Source organism: Hyperolius riggenbachi, chromosome 3 (genome assembly GCF_040937935.1).
Source record: "Hyperolius riggenbachi isolate aHypRig1 chromosome 3, aHypRig1.pri, whole genome shotgun sequence".
Lineage (NCBI taxonomy): Eukaryota > Metazoa > Chordata > Amphibia > Anura > Hyperoliidae > Hyperolius > Hyperolius riggenbachi.
In genome coordinates, this window is record NC_090648.1 from 88,729,728 (window position 1) to 88,753,435 (window position 23,708).

Here is a 23,708-nt window from a genome sequence, read left to right on the forward strand (position 1 = left end):
GGATTATAAATAAGTTCAAACTGCGCTAAAAGTAATAGTACGCATGCCCAGTAGAACAAAAGTGCTCGAAAAGAGCAGTACATAGCAAACTTTTAACTTTACTCTCGAAGGGGGGGTCTCCAAATATTGTAATGTGTTGTCTCGGTTGAATTGGTTGCATCCAAGTTGGAGTGAAGCATGGCCTATATAAATGTATAAGAGTATCCCAATAGGTCAGCCTATACATATCCCTCAAGTAATAGTTCTCCCCCCAAAAGATGTAACCAGGCAGCAGAATGTCCCCCAGATAAAAACTAGAATCTGCATGGAGAACACCAACACTCAGTAAGAGGCACCCATGGCACACACCATACCTGTAACCCTGTAGATATGCCTCTATACATGAGGACATTCATTCTACTGGGCATGTGCAGACCTTATTCACGCATTCCCAGTACGATTGCGCTCCTACACAGCCAGGAGTGCATCCGGGAGAAACCTATTCATTTAGGTAAAGAGGGTCCCGCCGTCTCAGGGGGCTTAAGGAGGATCCAGGAAGCCTCTGGCCACCTGGAGGCTTCCCACTACAGAGGTAAGCATGTAACTCCTTTTTCTTATTTACAATTCAGGTGTACTCTGAAGGCTCGTACACAAACTCAACCAAGAAGTTTTAAATCAGGATGATACAATTTATTGGCTAACTACAAATGAATAAGAATAAACAAGCTTTCGGCCTTGCAGCCTTCGTCGGGTTTACATGCTGTTAGTTTGCAAGCTGGTGGTACAGACAGCTTATATACATGCAACATCAAAAGGGAAAACAGATATTTTTTTCAAGCATAAATACATCATTAAGATGCCTTAATACAAACAGACCATCTAAATGGGGTAAGATAAGGATCCTTGTTTACTTTATTGCTCACAGACCTGGTATTAGGATTGACCCAGAGGTATCGTAAATTCTTAGTTCACAAGTTCAGCTAGGGTGGCTGAGACAGTTCATATATCATCCAAAGAGCATGATTATTGTCTGACTTTAGTCTGTTGGATGACAATCAGACATGTGTATGCGCACAAACGACTAAACGTCCAACTGATAACAGGCAGTTTGCCCGATCCAACTGTCGGATCTACTCACACGACTGCTGGGCTGATATTGTCCAGTTGGCCACGTGTGTACAAGCCGTTTGAATGACTTGTACTTGTATTGAATGGGGCCATGTCATGCAGTCCGTCATTCCGCTGGCATGTGCAGTATGTAAATGGGTTGGTAGTTTAGTCGGTTTGGTCTTGTCTGTCAACGTCTTGTGTATACGAGGCTTGAGCCCGCACCAGGACTTGTTGGCTTGCAGTCTAACACATTACGCAAATGTCACCTCTGCAACTATTTCCAGACTCAACGTCTGAGTTTCAGGGTGACAGTCATATTACCGCGGCCAGTCAAGTAAGTCAGCCATACACCGAAGATCATTATAACAATAATAATAATATATGCGCTGTTGGCGAAATAAAAAGAATAAGTCATTATTAGCACGAGCTCCATTCTGAGCCTCCTCATTGTATGTGCACCGTTGCATAAAAAGGATATAATTTATTCTTATTTTCTACTCTTGCCCAGATTTGCAGATTCAAATGCAGCCTTAACTAAAGCGTTTTGCAAAAGAAACCGCATTAATTCGCATAAATATTCACAAAGTAACAACACAGTCTGTGTGATTGTACAGTTGAACTGATCTACAAAAAAACTCTAATTCTAGCAGAAAATAAGTTTTCTCGCTCAGTATGCTGAATATGAAGCATTCAGCTAATTCCTTCTGGGAACAACTAGGATCAGCTTAGCCTGAGCACAAGGTGAACTTTGGTCACTACAGGCATCGGTAGCCTGCAGCAGGATTTAGGTGACCAGTGCTTGGTGGGCCACCTAAGGCATTGGGCACACGGCCTTAGGATGCGTACATATAACCATTGGCCCTGCACTGCTCTCTTGCTGGATTGTTGAATATTCTATTGCCTTGTCTCCAAACTTAGTACAGCTCTGCCTGAGACCAAAAGCATGTTGCCGCTTGCCTCATACATTAAATAATTCAAAACGGCATACAGTACATACAGTCAATGCACAGGGCTGTGTACCTTAGCTGATGTATATTATTATTATTTAGTATTTATATAATGCCGACATCTTCTGCAGTGCTTTACAGAGTATATATAGACTTGTCACTAACCATCCCTCTGAAGAGCTCACAATCTAATCCCTACCATAGTCATATGTCCATTATAGTCTAGGGCCAGTGGCGTAGCTAAGGAGCTCTGGGCCCCGGTGCAAGTTATACAATGGGGCCCCCCAAGCACATTATACATAACAATTGATATGGTGCAGCAAAACCTGCAATGGCAACTACAGTGTCAGGCCCGGTTCACATTAGCGGTGGCCGTCCGGAATCGCCGTGCCGGAGCCGGACCGCTTGCAGAACAGACGGAACGGACGCACGGCAATAGCAATGAAAGCCTATGCGTCCGTTCACATGCGTCCATTCTGCCGGACCGGAGCCGGACCGGATCCGGACCGGATCCGGACTCCGGCGTCCGTTCCAACATGCGCTATTTTTTGGTCCGGCTCCTCCGGCAGCCGTATCCGGAGCGGAGCCGGACTGCACCATCCGGCCAATACAAAGCAATGAGAGCCGGAGAGCGCACAACACACTGGCTACAAAAACCGGACGTTCTACCCCACTTCCTATGCATTTTGGATGGGGACCACATGGGCCCAGCGTTCAAAGAGTGGGGCAGCAGCGATTTCATGCTGGAGCTCTTTTTGGCAGCAACATGTCTGATGTCTGATAACGAGGAGGTGAACAACAGGAAGGAGAGAATTCCCAGGTTTACGAGTAAAAAATGCCTGGATCCATGGTCCCAACTGCAGTCTCTGTATCCACGGATGGTCTCCACACGTCCACCTGTCTCCAACAATGACCCCAGACCCTTCTGCTGACCTCCCAGACCCCAGGTATTTACAGGATGTTATCTCCTTAAGAAACCGGATCCGGACCGCAACCGTGTTCACACCGCACGGAAACCGGATGCAAACGGACCGGATCCGGACCGGATCCGGATAGGAACCGTACGGATCAGGTCCGGTCCGGCTACGGTGCGGTCCGGACATCCGGTGCGGTTTTGACAAAACCGCAAGTGTGAACGGGGCCTCAGAGGTGCAAGAAGGGGATGGGGAACAGTTTGTTAATGATTACTGCAATTCAACGCATCTATAGAAGTGATTATTATGAGCACAGGGCCACTAGAGAGCTAATACTGCACTTGAGGGAGGGTTCTTCGGGGGCCCCTCTGGCTCAAGGGCCCCAATGCGGTCACAACCTCTGCAACCCCTATTGCTACGCCCCTGACTAGGGTCAATTTTTAGGGGGAACTTATCTATATGTTTTTAAAGAGACTCTGTAACAATTTTTTCAGCCTTAGTTCTTCTATCCTATAAGTTCCTATGCCTGTTCTAATCTGCTCTGGCTTACTACAGTCTTTCCTAACTGCACTGTCTCTGTAATAAATCAATGTATCTTTCCTCTGTCCTGTTTGTCGGGCTAAAGCTTGATTGTGTGGAATGTGCAGGGCTGCTTGTGATTGGTAGAAGCGATACACACCCTCTGCAGGCCCCCTGCATACTCTGAATGACTCATACACTATGCTTAGCTGAGCCTATTAGAAGCTGGTTAGTTTGTTTGTAAACACTGCCTAAAATTGTTAATTACAAGCCAGGATTGCAGCAGAGAGTGGCAGAAACAGCACAGAGGGGCACAGGAGAAAATAATGAATAGAATGGTATGCTTTTTATTGTAAGAATATTAGAGTACAGATTCTCTTTAAGATATGGGAGGAGACTTAAGTGCATGGGGAAACCCACGCAAACACATTTAGAACATACAAACTCAGTGCAGTTAATCCCCTGGCTGGCATGCGAACCGGGGACCCAGCACTGCAAGGTGAAAGTGTTATTTACTATGCCACCAACTAAATCCTATCATACTTCATTAGCAGCCAGGGCCGGGAAGAGGCAGAGGCGAGAGAGACTCCAGCCTCAGGGCGCAGTGGAGGAAGGGTGCACTAATCACTCAGCTATCATTCCCCTATTGTGTTTGAAGCAGAGAGAGATAAGAAAAGGGGATACATGGCAGTGACTGCAAGCCAAATAACTAGAGATTAAGGTGTTGGGGGGGGGGGGGGGGGGGGTTGGGGGCGCCTCTTAGTCTAATAGCAATCCGTGTGTGACGGCTGGGGTGGGAGGAATGGAGGGGCCAACTTAGGTGTCTCAGCCTTGGGTGCTGGAGGACCTTGTCCCGACTTTGTTAGCAGCAGAATAATATTGATTCCTCAGTATAATTAATATTATTGAAAAATGGCTGGAAAGAGTAATGGTTAAGGGCTCTGCCTCTGACACAGGAGACCTGGGTTGGAATCTCAGATTTCCCTGTTCAGTAAGCCAGCACCTATTCAGTAAGGAGACCGTGGGCAAGACTATAGAGCGCACCCTAGTGGCTGCAGCTCTGGCACTTTGAGTCTGCGAGGAGAAAAGCATGTTATAAATGTTCTTCTGAGTCTTGTCTTGATTTATAAAGCGCCAACATACTCCATGGTGCTGTACAGAGTGAGAAACAAACATGGGGTACATAATGCAGACAATGGTATACACAAAATATAGACACTGCGTGCATAATACAGAAGGCAGGTAGGCATAGTAATTACAGTGACAAATATAACCTGATGATCAAAATGTATAGTAAATTCCAAGACACAAAAGGGTGTTTTGTAGCGCCAGTATTGCTGTTTTTATTAGAAACTCAATTTGGCAAATTCAGTCGGGTACTGTAATTTAGAAAAAAATAATAATGAAATAATGCAAAAATAGTTTATTTTTTACATCAAAAAACCTTATTTGTCACTGTACTTTCTTGCGTTTTTTTGAGCGATCACGATTAACGTTTTTAACATTGTAATTGCTATTGCTCAAAACTCGCGAGAAAGCGCTGGCAGCTTCACGCTTGACAATAATCGCGAATCAACGGCCTTTTTATGGCACTAGCATTTTAAAAAGTGCTACCGATCATCGGTGATAAGCAGTAAACGCCCGCTAATCGCCTGAGTGTGAATGGGCCCTTACCCTCCTCTCCTTCAATATAGGGGTTCCCTTCGACCACTTGTTACGGGTGGGGTATTATGGTGGCCATCTTGTTATGGGGAGGAGTTATGGTAGCCACAATTGTCAGAAGGGCCTCCTCCAGCTGTGGGACTCACCAGAAAGGGTATACATGTACAGGTGCGGGGGGGGGGGGGGGCATTAAAGCTTTTTTCTGGGGTCCCATGATTTGTACTTATGCCCCTTGGTGTAATGCACAAAACCTGTAATGGACACCACACAGAACATGGATGTGTCATCATGACAATGCTATCTAGGACATCTCCAAGACAACAGTCACCAACTCATGTGGAAAGACACATGGCTATAATTACTAGGTAATTCCTGTTGATCCAGGGATTTTATCTGATTGCCTACTGCAGTTAGGAAGGCGTTTTTTCCATTTTGGGACTAATTGGACCATGCCTTGTAGGGTTTTTTTCACCTTCCTCTGGATCAACAGTGATGTGTGAGGGAACAGGCTGGCGTCATACTTTATTTTCTGGTTGAACTCGATGGACGTATGTCTTTTTTCAACTCAAATAACTATGTAACTATGTATCATAGCGGATCTTACATTTGATCCACTGTAACGATCCATGTTGTGGCTGCAATGTAGTGTCAACCCAGCATTAGACTTCCACGTTGCCCTGTTTCTTTCTGGGGGTGTTTTCTTGTGATGTAGAGTTTCGACTCATGCTCTGTTTCTATGACTTGGGTTTGATTCAGGGTTCTGCCATGATGTTATATTGGCATCTCTTCTGCAGGTATTGCTTCCTTCCTGTGTATGCCCACTGTGGCTATATGGAACCCTCGTGGCCCAGACCTCAGTAACTGCACCTCTCCGTGGGTCAACCAGGTGGCACAGAAGGTAGGAGCTACATGTCTATAGTAATAATGATTACACTTTATGGTAGCTTTACCTAAATTGCTTCCTTCCGTGGTCATCACAATTTCTTTCTTCTCCTTGGTGTCTTCCTATTTCTACTCTACAACTCAGATTAAAAGTGGGGAGAATGCAGCGAATATTGCCGGAGAATTGGCCCGTCACACCCGTGGACAGATCTTTGCCGGGGATGTAACGTCGTCTGTGCGACTTCTGGAACAACTGGTCGATATTCTCGATGCTCAGCTGCAAGCACTGCGACCAATAGAAAGAGAGAGCGCAGGAAAAAATTACAACAGGGTAAGATGACTGATTTTTTTTTTTTTACCACAGCACATCAAGATCTGGTATGCTGAGATAGATCATCTTGTTTACATTGAGCTCACACTATCTGTGGTACTATTAGAAGCTGTTCACAGAGGGCTGTTATGACGCGGCCTAACGGATTTACTATAATGTGTAACGGTGCACTGCCGTGTAAAACCTATTTGACGTTCACATTGCATCTCGTACAATCCAATTACTACAAAACGAGCATTAACAGTGGTGGTGAAACGTACTTTGCATTGACTGTATGCTTCACAGTGTATGACGCAATAACCACTTAAAGAGGAACTGTAGTGAAGACAACAAAATGAATAAAATTGCTTATTTTTTTTTTACAATATAGATTATTTAGTCAGTTTTTGCCCATTATAAAATCTTACCTAATCTTAAATTCATCTTTAGCCCTGCCGGGTGATCTTTGTGTATAGAACTCTCAGTAAATGAATATTCCACAGAGAGAAATATGGCTTGCTTGGCAGTTGGAAACAGCTGTTATTTCCCACAATGCAATAAGGTTACACAGTAAACTGTCAGGACTATGGTCCTGACATCACACTGTGGGCGGGGTTTCACCACAATAATCAGCCATACAGATGCCCCTAATGATCTATTTGAGAAAAGGAAAAGATTTCTCATGGTAAAGCGGGTATCAGCTACTGATTGGGATAAAGTTCAATCCTTGGTTCGTGTGGGGTGACTTTTCGGTTCTGCTGCATTGTGTTCCTGCTTTTACATGGAGCACAACGCCCACTGTGAACATAGCCTAACAGACATTGCCTTGTGTGAACGTTTCACGACTTTTGCACTAGCCCCCCGCCGACTCCCCCCTCCCCCCGGGTCACGTGACACGCCGGGTGCCATGCATGAGTGCTGGAAAGCTGAAGGAAGCTGCAGGACGAGTAGAAGACAGTGTCTTGAGGCTCGATAAGTATTTTCCATCCTAAAAACACTCCAAAGCGCTGTCCCCGTTATCCCTCAGGCATGCCGTTAGTTGAGCCTTCCGGTTGCCTGAGTTCCAGACAACGGGCACTTTGCTGTACCTTCATATCCCATAGACAAAGATCACTGCGTATCATCACTCCACTGCAGACCAGATAGAAGTAAATCCTGTAAAATAAGTAAAATTCGCACATAGTGCCAAGCATTGCCTAAGGACAAACCGTAAATTACCGTTAATCCCAATATGCAGATTCCAAGTTTAATGATAAAAACAGTATTAGGCTCCCTGCACACTGCATGCGATTCCGATTCCGCTTTTTAATCGGTTTTTACTTCTGATTCCGATTTTATGGCTCCTTGCACACTGCATCCGATTCCGATTCCGCTTGTTTTTTTACATCCGACTCCGATTCCGATTTTTAATCTTTACTGCATGCTGCATTTTTTGATCCGTTTTTCTGTTGAATGCATTCAGGGAAAATCGGAATTAAAAATCGGAAACGGAATCGGAAAACGGATTTGCAGTGTGCAGGGAGCCATACAGGGGATCGTTCACGTACATGAAATACTCTGGTCTCTGACCACAGAACAACGCGTTATCTCCGATCACCTTGCTTCCTGGTATCACGTCAGCACGCGCCTCCGACTCCGCCTTACACGTTTCGTCACGCTCATGACTCATTCAGGGTCTTATTCCAATTTGTATCTTTATATCGTTCATCAGTCCCTCACCCCCTTTTTAAGTCACTTTCATAACAATTTTGTTAAAAAAAACAAAAAACCTAAATAATAAAAAAAAACATATAACCATAAGACAAGTATTTTTATCAGTGCATATTTGTGAAAATGAGCATATACAGTACAAGACACTAAATAAAATATTACCCACAGATGGTTCTTAATTAACACCTGTTTAATTACACAAATTTTAAAAGACATGATATGCAAAATCAGCCATTCCATTTGAATTATTCAAGCTGTTTAAAATAGAGTGGATGTACTGAAGATCGACAAATATGGGGAGATAATGCACAAGGTGTGAATGCCTCGTCTAGCTCTATTTCTCCATTTAGAAAGATTCACTAAGATTTGTATTGCACAGAGATTTTTCTTTTACACTATAGGCCCTCATTCAATTCGCTTTTTCTTCCAAGTTTTCTCCTGTGGTCATCAGTGATATTTTCACACCTTATAAATAAAATGCTTTTTAAGCCTCCAGCAAGCAGGAAAATATCAATATCATTGCCAGTACTTTCTCAACATCCTTTTGGTACTTTTGCAATTGCAGAGTGCTGAAAAATCATTCTAAACAGAAGATGAAAAAGTATCTCCTAAGAGAAAACTTAGGAGAAACATTTAATTGAATGTCACTTCAAATTTCAGTGATTTACTGAAATTGGTGTTCTCTAAATGAGATGTGCTTCCCTACAAAGATTCAACAAAATGTAATACTCCGCAGAGATTTGGCCAAATGAGTTGCTACTCCTTTGAGGTTCACGAAAATATGGTACTGTATAGAGATTTATTGTAAAAAAAACAAAGAGTTGTGGTCAATGGATCATGCTGAAAATGGGTGACTGTTAGCAGTGGGGTCCCACATGGGTCAGTACTGGGTCCAGTGCTCTTCAATTTATTTATTAATGACTTAGTAGATGCAGTAGAAACTAAGCAATGTTGCTATTTTTGCAGATGATACAAAATTGTGCAGAATCATCAACTCTCAGGAAGATAGTGTCATATTGCAACATGATCTGGATAGGATGGCTATATGGGCACATACATGGCAGATGAAATTCAATGTTGAAAAATGTAAAGTCATGCATTTTGGTCGTACCAATGGTCTAGCACCATACAAAATAAATACAGGGATACAGTTGGGGACATCAAACTTGGAGAAGGACTTAGGAGTACTCATCGACAACAAGTTAAATAATCGTATTCAATGCCAAGCCACTGCAGCTAAAGCTAATACAATTTGGGGATGCATTAAAAGGGAAATGAAAACTCGAGATGCGAGCATAATATTGCCCCTGTTTAACTCTCTAGTAAGGCCACATCTGGAATATGGAATTCAGTTCTGGGCACCACATTACAGTTTTAGAGCAGGTGCAGAGAAGAGCAACAAAACTGATATGAGGGATGGAAGGTCTCACTTACCAAGAAAGGTTAGATAAACTGGGTTTATTTAGTCTAGAGAAAAGATGCCTTAGAGGGGATCTAATTAACATGGATAAATACATCAGAGGGCAATATAAAAGCTTGGATGAGCTTTTTGTCCCTAGGCCTTCTCAAAGGACTAGAGAACATAATCTGCGCATGGAGGAAAAACTTTTTAGCCATTTATTTAGGAAAGGGTTCTTTACAGTAAGAGTGATTAAGATGTGGAATGCATTGCCACAGGAAGTAGTTATGGCAAATTCTATACCTGCATTTAAAGGGGGCTTAGATGCTTTCCTTGCGTTGAAAGACATCCATGGCTACAATTACTGGGTAATGCCCAGTGATGTTGATCCAGGGATTTTATCTGATTGCCATCTGGAGTGGGGAAGGAATTTTTTCCCTTTTGGGGCTAATTGGACCATGCCTTGTAAGGGTTTTTCGCCTTCCTCTGGATTAAAAGGGATATGTGAGGGAGCAGGCTGGAGTTGTACTTTGTTCACTGGTTGAACTCGATGGACGTATGTCTTTTTTCAACTCAAAAAATAACTATGTAACTATGTAAAATAATAATGCACTGAGATATAGTAATGTACAGAGATCCACTGTGAAATGGTTCTCTGTAGAGGTTCACTGAAAGAAGGTAGAGATTTATTGTAAAACTACTACAAAGGCACACCTGTTGAAAACAGGGCAGCCACCCCGCCCTCATAACACATGCAAGGCCGCGATCCGTGCGCGTTCACATATCCACGCACGCCCGTCCCCCCTCTGCTGTCTGACGTCGGTCCGCGTGCCGCTCATGCACGCCAAGCATGACGCACAGACACAGGAGGATGCAGGACAGGGAGAAAGGGATCGTTTGTTTTTGGGATCCAATAAATTACTCTTAAACCTCCATACTAATGTAAGACTGTTCCTTATTCAGAGGAACTCCAGTTGAAATAACGTAATGAAAAAAAAGTGCTTTATTTTTACAATATTTATTTATAAATGATTTAGTCAGTGTTTGCTCATTGTAAAATCTTTCCTGATTTACATTCTGACATTTATCACATGGCGACATCTTTATGGTGATGTCTGTGGAAAGAGATGATGCATTTTTGGCAGTTGGAAACAGCTGTTTTTTCCCACAATGCAACAAGGCTCCCACAGTGTGAGGTCAGCACCCTGGTGCTGATATCACACTGTGGGAGGGGTTTTATCTAATATCAGCCATGCAGAGCCCCCTGATGATATGCTTGATAAAAGGAATAGATTTCTCATGGGAAAGGGGGTATCAGCTACTGATTGGGATGAAGTTCAATCCTTGGTCACGGTTTCTCTTTAACACCAAAATTGGCCATTTTACACTCAAACTGGGGCGCCTCCTCCCTCCCTATATTACCTCTGAGCGGAGCTGCTGTGTATAGACTAAAGGTAGTCATGTATGTCACTAATAACTCTTATATTTTACAGATGCATAAGAGGGAACGGACTTGCAAAGATTATATCAAGGTAAGAGCAAAAACTGAATATGTATAAATATATACTGCATTTATACTAAAATATCAGTGAATGAATCTGAATTGTGAATATGAGTGAATGCTGTGGACGACAGAGACAATTCATACTATCTACCCTTTAACCAGTTCACCCCAAGGGTTTTTACTCTAACGGACCAGAACAATTTTCACTTGTCAGTGCTCCTCCCTTTTATTCCCTAATAACTTTATTACTACTTATCACAAGAAAATGATCTATACCTCGTTTTTTTCACCACCAATTAGGCTTTTTGTGGGTAGTACATTTTGCTAAGAATTTTTTTATTCTAAATGCATTTTAATGAGAAAAAAACAAAAAAATAGAAAAAAAATCATTATTTTTCAGCCATTATAGTTTTAAAATTAAACATTCTCCTGTGGATAAAACAAACACATTGTATTTGCCCAGTTGTCCCGATTATTAAACCATTTAAATTATGTCCCTATCACAATGTATGGTGACAGTATATTATTTTGAAATATAGGTGTTATTTTTCTGTTCTGTTTTTTTTTGTTCTGGCCATAATTACAAGCCCCAATGTAATAAATTAAAATTAATTTTCCCCCATAAAATATAGATTAAAAAAAGCTGAGTCCCTAAGGCAAGTATTTATTTATTTATTTTAAGCTGATTTTTTTTTTACAAGTGTTTTCTTTTGGAGGGGGAGTGTTGGAAGTGGAATTTTATTAATTTTATTACTCATGTGTATGTACTTGTAAATGTATGTATTTTGTACGTGTCATATACTTTTTGGCCACAAGATGGCGCTAGTGAACACTCGTTATAGTAAGTGTTCACTTTTTTTTTTTTTTTTTTACACTTTATTTAATTGTTACATTTCCTGTTTTTGTGAATGGACGTAGCCGCTGTTCGCGGTCACGTCCATTCACTCCAGGCACTGCGATTGGGTAGAGGACCGTTTGGTCCTCTTCCCCAATCCCTCAGCACGGGATTCTGATGGAAACGGCGGCCGTAGCGGCGCGCACACGGCGGTAGCAGCGGCGGGAACGCGCTACTTATTAATACGTCATGTTGCCGTTAATAGGGTAAAGCATGACGTATTAATGCGTTAGGATGCCACTAAATGGTTAATACACATGCCTGTAGTTCTGTGTGTTTTGAGGACAGCATTCTGTCTACATTGTAAGCAGAAATTCCAGAAGACAGGGGTTAAAAGTATTACAACCAAATGATTGCACAGACCTGGAATCTGTGAATTGCGGGTAGAGAGGAATACGTAAGTTTCGGTAATGTTATTCCTAGCTGTAAATTACCATGTGCGGTTATTGTTTGGGGTTTGGAATTCATCAATATGTTACCGAATGCAGGTATATTTCACTAAGGAATTGAAAGCGTTCGGTAATGTGAGGTAACAGGGCGGTATCCTGAAGTTTCTGAAAATGTTTTTAAATAAGTAAAACATTGAAATGCGGTGATATCCGGGTGGCATCCATTTTTCATCCCCCCCCCCCCCCCCCCCCCCCAAAAAAAAGAAAAAAATTGGCAAAATGGTCAATTCCTCTCTGAAGGGAAGCTTACCACGCAACCAACGTACCACTGCACAAATAGATTCTAGCAGGGAGTCTATTGAAAATCTGCAATGATAGGTTGGCCTCTGGCAAAGCGGGCGACCCATAAAATGGCTGTGTTTTAGTGTTTATTGCTGTATGTTATTCTCCCATCAAATTTGGCCCACAAGTGGTTACCCTACGTTGCATTATATTTGGTTCATGAGCACTAAGCCTATGTGATGAAGTACTGAAGCTATGAAACCACATGGTTATTGGAGAGGGGCCACTAGACACCAGGGAACTGTATAGGAAAGGGAGGGAGGACCACTAGACACCAGGGAACTGTATAGGGGAGGGAGAAACACTAGACACTAAGGAATTATATAGGCGAGGGAGAAGGCACATTAGACACCAGTGAACTGTATAGGGGAGTGAGCCGGGCAACTAGGTGCTAAGAAACTGTATAGGGGTGGGAGAGGGGCCATTAGACACCAGAAAGCTGTATAGGGGAGGTAAGGAGGCCATTAGACACCATAAATCTGTATGGGGAGGGGAGCCACTAGACCCCAGAAAAATGTATAAGGGAGGGAGGTGGCCACTAGACATTGAGGATGGCCTGCGACTTGGTCCTAGTTTTCAATTTTCGTCCCACTATATATTTGGGTTTCACACCACTGTGCTCTACTAATTGTGGCAATGTGTACCATAGACAATGTGCTTGTGTTTGATTTGCAGGCGGTGGTGGAGACCGTAGACAACCTCCTGCGGCCAGAAGCTTTGCCCTCATGGAGAGACATGAATGCCACGGAGCAGGAGCACGCTGCCACCATGCTGCTGGACATACTGGAGGAAGGAGCCTTTCTGGTGGCTGACAATGTTAAGGAGCCCGCTCGCTTCCAGACTGCCAGGACTAATGTCGGTGAGTCTTCTGCCATTCATAGCCCAACTGAAGTCAAAACTAATCAGGGCGAATTCTAATGATAAGTGAATATAAACAGTGTATAGGAGCACAGGGATGGAGAGATTTCTTTCATTGCTCTAATGGGCTTCCCTCTGCAGTGCAGCTTGCTTCCTCTCCTCTCTGAATTCAGCCGCTTCATGGTTCAATCGGGTGTTATCATGTGACTCTGAAAATAGGAAGAACAATAGATGACAGGCTATCTCATAGAATCCTTTACAATGGAAACCATGGGATTGATTCACCAAATTTATGACATGAATTATCTCCCCTTACTTATTAACTCATGATTTATCTCTCTTTATCTGACTTACCTCATGATTTTTCTCTCCTTGGGCCATTTTCACTATATAGCGGTACAACTGCTGTGCATAGGCAGCACATGGCATTTTCACCGTTACCTACGCCAGTTACATAGAGTGCACTGCGCAAATAAGACACATATTACCTAGGCAACCAGGTCGTGCTATTGGCACTTTTTACTGCTATTTAATGAATATGTTGCCTTACCTGACATAACATGATAAATCTCTCCTTACTTGTTTATCCCACAAATTAGCTCTCCTTACCTGCTTATCTCATAAATTAGCTCTACTTATAATTGAGGTGGAAAATAAGTAAGATGAGATAACTGAAGAGAAAATCAACCCCGTGGGTCTACATGAGGTGGTGGGATGTGTAGCCACAGAAAGTACCGTAGGTGTTGATCAGTTATAAAGACCTCAAATTGGTAGCTATAGAAAGGATAGGGCTTGAAAAAGTATGTTTAACTGTCGCTGTCATGGGGTTTGCGGTAACACATTGCATGCAGTGCGTTGGGGTGCCGATCACGCATATATATGATTAAGCCGCGGGAGATTTGGGCGCATGGTAAAGCCGAAAACGGCTCACCCTGCTCATGCAAAATTCCCAGCGGCGTTAATAACTAATTACCCTCCAGGCCACCATGGATAGTGGGGGAAAGATGTAATTCGGCGTTCAGCTATTGCTGGCGGTGTCTTTATAGCAATTTGAGCTCAGCCCAAATTACTCACTGCTATAGACGTAATTATGGCCTATGGTGGTGCCGGCTGCTCCCAAATCTACGGCGCTGTTTATACAGTGCTCCCCGCACGCTGTTATACCACACTGCACTGTGAACGTCCCATAGTTGGTGCTTTGCAACGGTCCACGTTATAATGTGGCCTTTACATTGCACTGGATAGTGGCTGGATAGTGTAATGGGTTAAGGGCTCTGCCTCTGACACAGGAGACCTGGGTTAGAATCTTGGCTCTGCCTGTTCAGTAAGCCAGCACCTATTCAGTACGGAGTTTTTTGGGCGAGACTCCCTAACACTGCTACTGCCTACTGAGTGTGCTCTAGTGGCTGCCTCGCAAGCGCTTTGAGTCCGACAGGAGAAAAGCGCTATACAAAAAAAAGGTATTATTATTACTATCCACTACTGTGAACGTAGCCATACTTATGACCCACATAAATTAGTAACTGTAATGGCAGCTGAATGTGGCAGCTATAGATCAGGGACATCTGGGTAAACACCCAGGGCATGTGCCACAGGTGCCAGGTGCCTAGCTGCCAGTGATGGTGGGTAAAATATCACCCGAAACAATCACAAAAGATTTTCATGGGTGTAAATGTAGGTTAAATGATAATCATGCAGAGTGCAGCTCAGAGCAGCCTTAACTGAGTGCATGCTGGGAATTGTGAATTCTCTCATTGCTAGCTATTTCTCTGTGATGTCTATATCTGTCTATTATCCCTCCGAGCCGGAAGTGGCTTTTTTTTTATCTGTATAACAATCTCTGTGTTGGAGGTGGCTGTCTGATCTTAATGTCTATCCCATCTCGCCGCTGGAGGTTTCCTTATGATCTCTGTAGCTCTATATTCTCTCTTATTGCTGGAGGTGATTGCAAGATTCCCATAACTCTGTCTGATCTCTCTCCATCTATATATATATATAAATACGTCGCCTGTGTCAGTGCTGGAGCCTAACTCTGTGTATTTATTTGCTGGCTCAGTGCTGGAGGTGTTTACATGAACTCTCTATACATTTTCTCACATTGCTGTAGGTGTGTGATTTCTGCCTCTTGTCTGGCGGCTGGAAAAACATAAAAGTGCAGCAGCTAATTGGTCAGCAGTCTGGCCTTGCAAAGCTGGTGTCCTGGGTTTGATCCCCACCAAGGACACCATAGTATGCAGTTTATACTGAATGTCTTCCCCATGTCCACATGGATTTCACTCTGGTGCCACTAACAGGTTTACTGGGGGTACATTTAGGTACTGAGCATTTGCACAATGATTGGTAGTTTGGCTATGCAGTGCTGTTTTCATCTGTGTCATAGGCTTATTCCTCCTGGTTACTCTAACCTTGAGGCTACTTTCAAACTTATGGAGTGTCGTAGCATCATAGTATTCAGCCTGCCGCAGCTTACCGGTCTATGGGAATTACACACTATGGTGACGCTGTGCGACAGAAGTAGCAAAATCAATGCAAGGCCACCGCAAACTCTGCATTGCGTTGGCGCATGATCCGCGCCCAAATGGATTTTGTAGCAATGCAAGTCCGTGACGACATGTGTGCACGAGCATTCGTGGTAGCTGCGCAGACCAACATTAAGGCAGTCAGGCTGGGATTTACATCACAGGAGCCTATAGGTACAGATGTCCTGGCACCATAGACTTCACCATCCATGAACCTACGAACTCCCACCAAACTTCACCACAAGCAGGGGCAAACCCAGGATTTTCAAGGGGGGGATTCTTGAAAGGTCTCCCTCAGCCACGCACAATACAGTATAATAATATGATAGGACATCATGCTGAGTACACATAATGCAATTTCCCATCCAACTGACAGGATTTGACAATTATTTCCTAAATGTCCGATCTGCTCCCGATCGACAATGGGATCGATCAGGAGCAGTTTGGAGACAGATAATAATAAAGACAGCCGACATTGGTGATGAAGGGGAAAGTGAAGCTCTCACACAGCAGGGCACGGGGCTGTGCTCATACCTCTGTTGAGTTCCCCAGAGCTGTGCATGCTATGTACACACGCTGCTGCTCCATCCACAGTTGCAATCTCATCCCTTTAAATACTGGCACATATGAATCATACATGCCTTGTGGCTAGTAGATGCAGTTTAAGCACTGATTATGTGTGAGTAGCCCCAGAACCTGTATAACTTAGTTGTGAACCTGGTGGCTCAACTTGTGCCTGTCCTCAGACACTGCACTGGGATTGGTCTGAGGGGGGATTCTGGGAAGCTAAAGCGTTTGCCTATGACAAGTGTGCTGGCTGGCCCAGCTGTCATTTTTCCCTTACCCATCATACATAACTACAGATGTCTCTACAGATGTCTCATAGTATTAGGTAGCCAAAAGAACCCTCAATATTAAGTAGCTAAAGGTGCCCCCAAATATTAGGTAGCTACTGGAACCTCAGTATTAAATAGCTAGAAGAGACCTTGGATGAAGAGAGATCTTGTCAGTGGAATGCTGAGATCAGGGTGAATAACCTCTCATATACACTCTTATCAGGACTCTGTATAGGGAAGGAGGGAGGGAGGCGCTCGGGGAGGGGAGTGAGCCACCTTCCCATCATCAGGCGCCTGTAGGCACAAGCCTACATTGCCTTATGGTAAATCAGGCCCTGAATACAGTGACGTACCTGTCCAGCAGGAAGTACCTCAATGGGCATTGGGCGGAGCTACACATATTACCCTGCCGGCACACTCAGCTGCAGGGTAATATGCACAGGGAATTAGCCTCAATACACCTGTAGTCAGAGGGATATGGAGGCTGCCATACTTATTTACTTTTAAGCAATACCAGTTGTCTGGAAGGCCTGCTGATCTTTCTGGCATCAATAGTGTCTGAATTACACACCTGAAATAATCATGCAGCTAACAGTCAAAATTCAGTCAAACATCTGATCTGCATGGTTGTTCAGGGTCTATGGCTAAAAGTATTAGAGGCAGAGGATCAGCAGGGCAGCCAGGCAACTAGCATTGTTTAATAGTAAATAAATATGGCAGCCTCCATATCCCTGTCACTTCACTTGTCCTTTAACAATCCCCTTAATGGAAAAGGTCCTTCCTATTGCCTGACTCAATCTTTTCCCTCCATAGTAGAGATGGGCAGTGAAATGATTATTATATGCAGCTTGTAACTGGGACAGTTAAATTGACTTCCTAACAAATGTAATTGGCTTAACTCCATGCTGCACACAGTTTAATTCAATTTGAACGCCAAGTCAAAAAATTAGCTTCTCATTGCTTATCTCTACCGTAACTTAACCCCTTCTGACATCTAATTTCCCTCCTTACACAGCTGGAAGGTATTAACATCAACCTTGTAACCTCCCCCTATCCTATCGCCTACAAGGCCAGATCTATACTTTTTCTGCCCCTAGGCCAAGTATGAAGGGGCTCCACCTCCAAGTGCAGCAGTGCCCCTCCCATTCTATGTGCCGCCCCCTCTTCCTTGTGTATCATTCCATGTGTGACATCTGTGTACTGTAGCCCCTCTCTTTCATGCACAGCACCCTTGGACATCAGTTTCCCTTGTTCATCTTCAGCCTCCTCTTTTAAATGTAGCAACCCCTATTTCACATCCAGGTGCCCTCTTAGGCTGCAGCCGACCAAGGCCATGGCCTTGGTGGCATTTCCAGAAATCTGGCCCTTCTTAATCGACACATAACCCTAAGGGCCGGTTTCCAGTATGCCAGTGTTGGTCTTGCGGGGCGTACATTCGGATGTGTGCTGCTGTAAACTGCAGTATGTAGTCTGAAACCCGCTGGCATGCGAAATCGGACAGCACGCCTATTGACGGAATAGGCAGGGTTTTCCCTGCGCCAACCACATGTGGAGAAACAGAGCTGCTGAAAACAGTCCTCCCACTCCTCAGCCTGTGTCTGACAGGGAGGGGAGAATGGGAGGGGTTAAGGAGGGACAGTCTACAATGTTTTCAACCTGTGTCTAATACCTTATCTGTGGCTATGCATATGCAGTCATTAGAACATTGCTGCAGAGAGCTTTTTTTTACGAACCCTTAGTGGGAGCTCAGGTAAAAGGGGGGAGGGGGAGCTCAGGTGAAAGGGGGGAGGGGGCATCTACCTTTGTGTAATTCCTTATCTGTGGCTGAGTACATGCAGTCATTAGAACAATTGTGCAGAGAGCACACAGGTTTTTTTTTTTATGGACCCTTATCAGTTTCTACGAACCTGCCGCCTCTACAGTCTTCCACCCTGAATCATTCGGGTTGTTTCATGGTAGGCCCGGCCCTGCATATTCTTGTGTTCTGTCTCAGTGCTGGAGGGGTTTATATGATCTCTATATCCATCTCATATCTCTCAGTGCTGGAAATGTCTGTAATCTGATAAACTTTTACACCGCCACCATAGAGTCCGTCCACTGCTCACCCATCCTAGTCTGGTTTGCTGGCTCTTCCACCAGAGACAGATACAAACTTCAGAGATTCATCAGGGCAGCAGATAGGATCATTGGAAGACCTCTACCCTCACTGGAACTCCTCCACAACTCCAGACTACGCTCCAGAGCACTGAGGATTGCTGGCAACCCCACCCACCCTGGTCAACGCTTTTTCAGTCGGCTTCCTCTGGGCCGCAGGTTTTGAGCTATCGCCACTAGAACTACGAGGCATAGGAACTCCTTTTTTCCCTCTGCTGTCAGCCTCCTGAACTCCCTTCTTGCCATTCCACCTCCGGCGCCCACCATCTCAACTTCACACCCCTCCCTCTACCGAGCAAACCACTGTGTTGGATACTAGACTGATGTACTTAATTTTTAAACTTGCACTCCTGTCTTACTGATGGACTATGTGACACTGTGTTGGAACTATATCCTGTTAACTTAAACTGTATTTTTTAATCTATACTCCTGCTTACGCTTGTTTCTGTTATCTTCACTTCCTATCCCTTCTCGGAGCATTCGTATTTGTATGTGCCAAACCCAATTCCGGGCACATCTCTGTTGTGCTTGGCGAATAAAAATATTTCTGATTTCTAATCTCTATAACTGTGTTTCTCCCTCAGTGCTGGAAGTGTCAGTGGTGAACACAGAGGGTCCCGTCTCCGAGCTGGTCTTCCCACAGGACAATCACAGTGTCAGCTCCATCCAGCTGTCGGCCAACTCGATCAAGCAGAACAGCCGCAATGGTGAGATTCCTCTTTAGGCTATACACACACTTTTTGCCTTTTCAGAAAACAGGTGAGCAGATTCAGCTGCATTCACAAACAGTTGAATGTTTCCGGTAGAATTGCCGGCATCTTCTCGGTACGTCAGCAGGTTTCTCCGCATTGTCGCCACACTGAGGTTGGAAAATATAGGTTGGCACCCAGCAGATAGTCATCATAATTACTTGTAAATGTATTTTGGGATGAATACAGATTCTGCTGCGCTCTCCACAATTGCCTATAATGCAACATAAGACTCCACATAGGGTAATAATGTTCAGACTGAATTATCAATCGCTCAAACACCTAGTGTCTGTGATAGGAAGTGCCACTCTCTGTGCAAAATTCAACCCCCAGTAGCTGAATGCTCACCAGATATGAGCCACCTTAGTTTTCAGGTGGGTCATGCTTGGTAAACTGAAGATCCTCTGAAAATCCCGGGGCATTCAGATGTAGCCATATTCTGCATAGAGGGGGATATAATAATAATAATCCAAACATTTATATAGCGCTTTTCTCCTGTCGGACTCAAAGCGCTCAAGAGCTGCAGCCACTGGGATGCGCTCAGGAGGCCACCCTGCAGTGTTAGGGAGTCTTGCCTTAAACTCCTTACTGAATAGGTACTTGACCTAGCCAGGATATGAGGGACAATATCCTTAAAGTTATGCCACAACACCCACATAAACGTTATACGTATACAGGGATATGCATAAAAGATCTTGAAGAAACTCAAAAAGGTTTATATGCAAAAAAAACAAAATGTCTTTATTGAAGACAAAAGTCGTGCAAAATATTCATAAAAGGTATCCTTCAAGGAGCATATTCTATAGCCGAGGATGGGGAACATACAGCAGTGATTAACATTAAGATTAGTGCAATTGTGAGTATTGAGGCGACAACGTCGACTTGTTTCGGCATAGACCCTTCATCAGGGCCCCACATATAAAGTCAAATCTGGATAATTACTGCATGATTTTAAGTAACATCTGGACAACATGAAGCCAGGTAAGACCACTAGTCCTATTTTCACACACATAGACAAGCAAGGGCTCCTCCAGCTCACTGGTCCACTCTCCTCCAGCCTTTGCTACGTGCGGTCTCTCTGTGTGAAAATAGGACTTTATATGTGGAGGCCTAATGAAGGGTCTACCCCGAAACAAGTCGACGTTGTTGCCTCAATACTTACAATTGCACTAATCTTAATGTTAATCACTGCTGTATGTTCGCCATCCTCGGCTATGGAATATGCTCCTTGAAGGATACCTTTTATGAATATTTTGCACAACTTTTGTCTTCAATAAAGAGTTTTTGTATTTTTGCATATAAACCTTTTTGAGTTTCTCCAATATCTTTTATACATATCCTTGTATTGGTATAAAGCATTCAGATGTAGCCCACCTCTAACTTGCCGGTGGATTTTGCGCTTAGGGAACAGCCACCGGAATAGGAACACATTGAGAAGGGCGTCGCTCTGTGCCCCAAGACTCATTTACCAGATACAGTGCCAGTCAAGGCTGAGGAGTTTGAAGTGTGTGATCTTATTCCAGTGACTGTTCCCTTAGCTCAAAATGCACCTGCAAGTTAGAGGTGGGCTACATCTGAATGCCCCAGGATTTTCAGAGAGGATCTTCAGTTTACCATGCATGACCCGCCTAAAAACTGAGGTGGCTCATATCTAGTGAGCATTCAGCTACTGGTTATATTTTGCACAGAGTGGCACTTCCTATCACAGACACTGGGTGTTTGAGTGATTGATAATCCACTTTGATCGTTATTACCCTATGTGGAGTCTTATTTTGCATTATAGGCAATTGTGGAGAGCGCAGCAGAATCTGTATTCAACTATTTGTTCATTGGACCCCCTGCAGCGATCCCACACGGCAAGATTTACATTTGGTGACCTTGTGTAGGACTGTGGCACAGGCTAATCATTGTGTTTTTTGGGATGTTTCATATAGAGTTACATATGCTGATGTTAAACTAGTACGGTAGTTGATTTAGTAAAAAAAAAAAAAAAAAAAAAGAAGCTAAATTTAGTGGTTCTATATATTAAAACACTTGCCTTCTTTAATGTAGTGGTGCTGCTCTGTTTAAGTCATACATGTCAAACTCAGGCCTGCAGGCCAAATTTGGACCACAGAGCCATCAAATTTGGCCCGCAAGTAAATTCCCCACTTTGCATTATGTTCGGCCTACCCTAGACCACCAGGGAAGCTGTATTGGAGGTAAAGATCTAGATCACTAGTGAAGCCATATGGGGGAGGGAGGGGTAAAGCACTAAACATCAAGGAAATGTGTAGGGGAGGGAAAGGGGTCACTAGACACCAGGGAAATTTATAAGGGAGGTATGAGGGCCACTAGAAACCAGGGAACTGTATAGGGGAGAGAGGGGACCACTAGACACCAGGGAACTGCATAGGGGAGGGAGGGGGCATTAGATACCAGGGAACTGTGTAAGATAGGGAGCTACTAGATGGGAAGTGAGGGAGATGGCAACTAGACATTGAGGTTAGCCCGCAAATTTGGTCCCAGTGTTCAATGTTGGCCTACTTTGTATTTGAGTTTGACATATGCAGAACAGAAAATAGTGATCCACTGCGAGTGCATGTCTGCTGGAGGTCTCCGATCATAGAGGCTCTGCATCTCCCCTTCAAGTGCATCTCCAGCCATTAAAAATGAACATTATAGCTTTCCATGTGGCAGAAATCCAATTGCCTATTATCATTAGAACTTGTTTTCATTACATCCTGAAATTTTAATGCAGACCGCTGTGTAATTGTCCTCTCTTTTGCTGCCTGTATTGCATTCCTTTACTTTCAGCCAAGTTCTGGACTGGGATAGGGAGAAGGATATCGAAACTGTGTTCTGAGTTGTGCCTCTTGTTCAGACATCACTAGATTCTGTTAAAGGGAACCTAAACTGGGCGGGATGTGGATTTTTCCTTTTAAACAATACCAGTTGCCTGGCAGCCCTGCTGATCTCTTTGGCAGCAGTAGTGGGTGAATCACACACCTTAAACAAGCATGCAGCTAATCCAATCTGACTTCAGTCAGAACACCTGATCTGCATGCTTGTTCAGGGGCTGTGGCTGAAAGTATTAGAGATACAGAATCAGCAGGAGTGTCAGGAAACTGGTATTATTTTAAAAGGAAAAATCCATATCCTTCTCAGTTTAGGTTTCCTTTAAGGGCTCAGATAAACTTACAACATCGGTCACCAAAAATTATCATTTCTGATAGTTTCAGGTACCTTTGCAGAGAATGTTCAAGTGTACCTGATACCCACCGAGTAGTCATTAGTGATCAAGCACGCCAGGTAGCCAGAGAACCTTCCCTGATCAAAGGGCCGTTTTAAGACATAGGCATCTTAGGCAGTTGCTTAGAGTACCACTTGCAAGAAGGGGCACAAAAGAACCGTACCAAGGATAGTATTGTTTATTGAATTACCAAAAGGTGCTTGCTACATTATGGATAGAATGAGATGTAACTGGTGGGTCATTTTGCAGTGAACAGTTCATAGGGTGTACTATAACACTTATCTAGTGTGAGTAATTTGTTAGCACCATGTATAGGCCCCCAATCAATAGTGATTTTAATAGCATAAGAATTACCTGTTGCGATTTATTAGTGTGCTAATGCAATAGTGTTGTGTCCTAGCTGTATGGGAGTGGCTCAGGGGTGAGCCTGGGGTGCCTGGCACCTGGGTGCAAGATTTTTTCTGGCGCCTATGGGAGTGGTTAAATTAACCGCGCCCAACCACATAACCACACCCATGTCCTGCCTAATCACACCCACACCTTCCACCTCTTTACGCATGCATGTGATACCCCATTCTTACCCCTCTTCCATGAGCTTGCTCCTGGCTGGCTTTGGCTGCCTGCGAGTCTGCTAGTCTCTGGACTGACTCAGGCTGAGAGGCTCTGCGAGTGCGACGCAGTCACACACTGCGTACTTCTGGCTGCCTGCGGCCACCCTACTCTCGCTCACTGTCGTCGGCTCCTCCCCCCGCCAAGCCCAAGCGTGAGGTGGGCTGCCTGTATCTTTCCCGTTGCGCC

General features: G+C 44.0%; 1 protein-coding gene across 5 annotated transcripts in view; it reads left to right on the top strand.

Moving 5' to 3' along the window:
• Positions 1–23,708, top strand: part of ADGRL1 (adhesion G protein-coupled receptor L1) — a 652,811-nt gene that overhangs the window by 569,730 nt on the left and 59,373 nt on the right. For all 5 annotated transcript variants that reach the window (XM_068274518.1, XM_068274520.1, XM_068274519.1 and 2 more), the window contains 5 exons: positions 5,926–6,029; positions 6,159–6,344; positions 10,926–10,964; positions 13,238–13,421; positions 19,514–19,636. In XM_068274518.1, the coding sequence (XP_068130619.1) occupies positions 5,926–6,029; positions 6,159–6,344; positions 10,926–10,964; positions 13,238–13,421; positions 19,514–19,636 (636 nt within the window). The remainder of the gene's footprint in view (positions 1–5,925; positions 6,030–6,158; positions 6,345–10,925; positions 10,965–13,237; positions 13,422–19,513; positions 19,637–23,708) is intronic.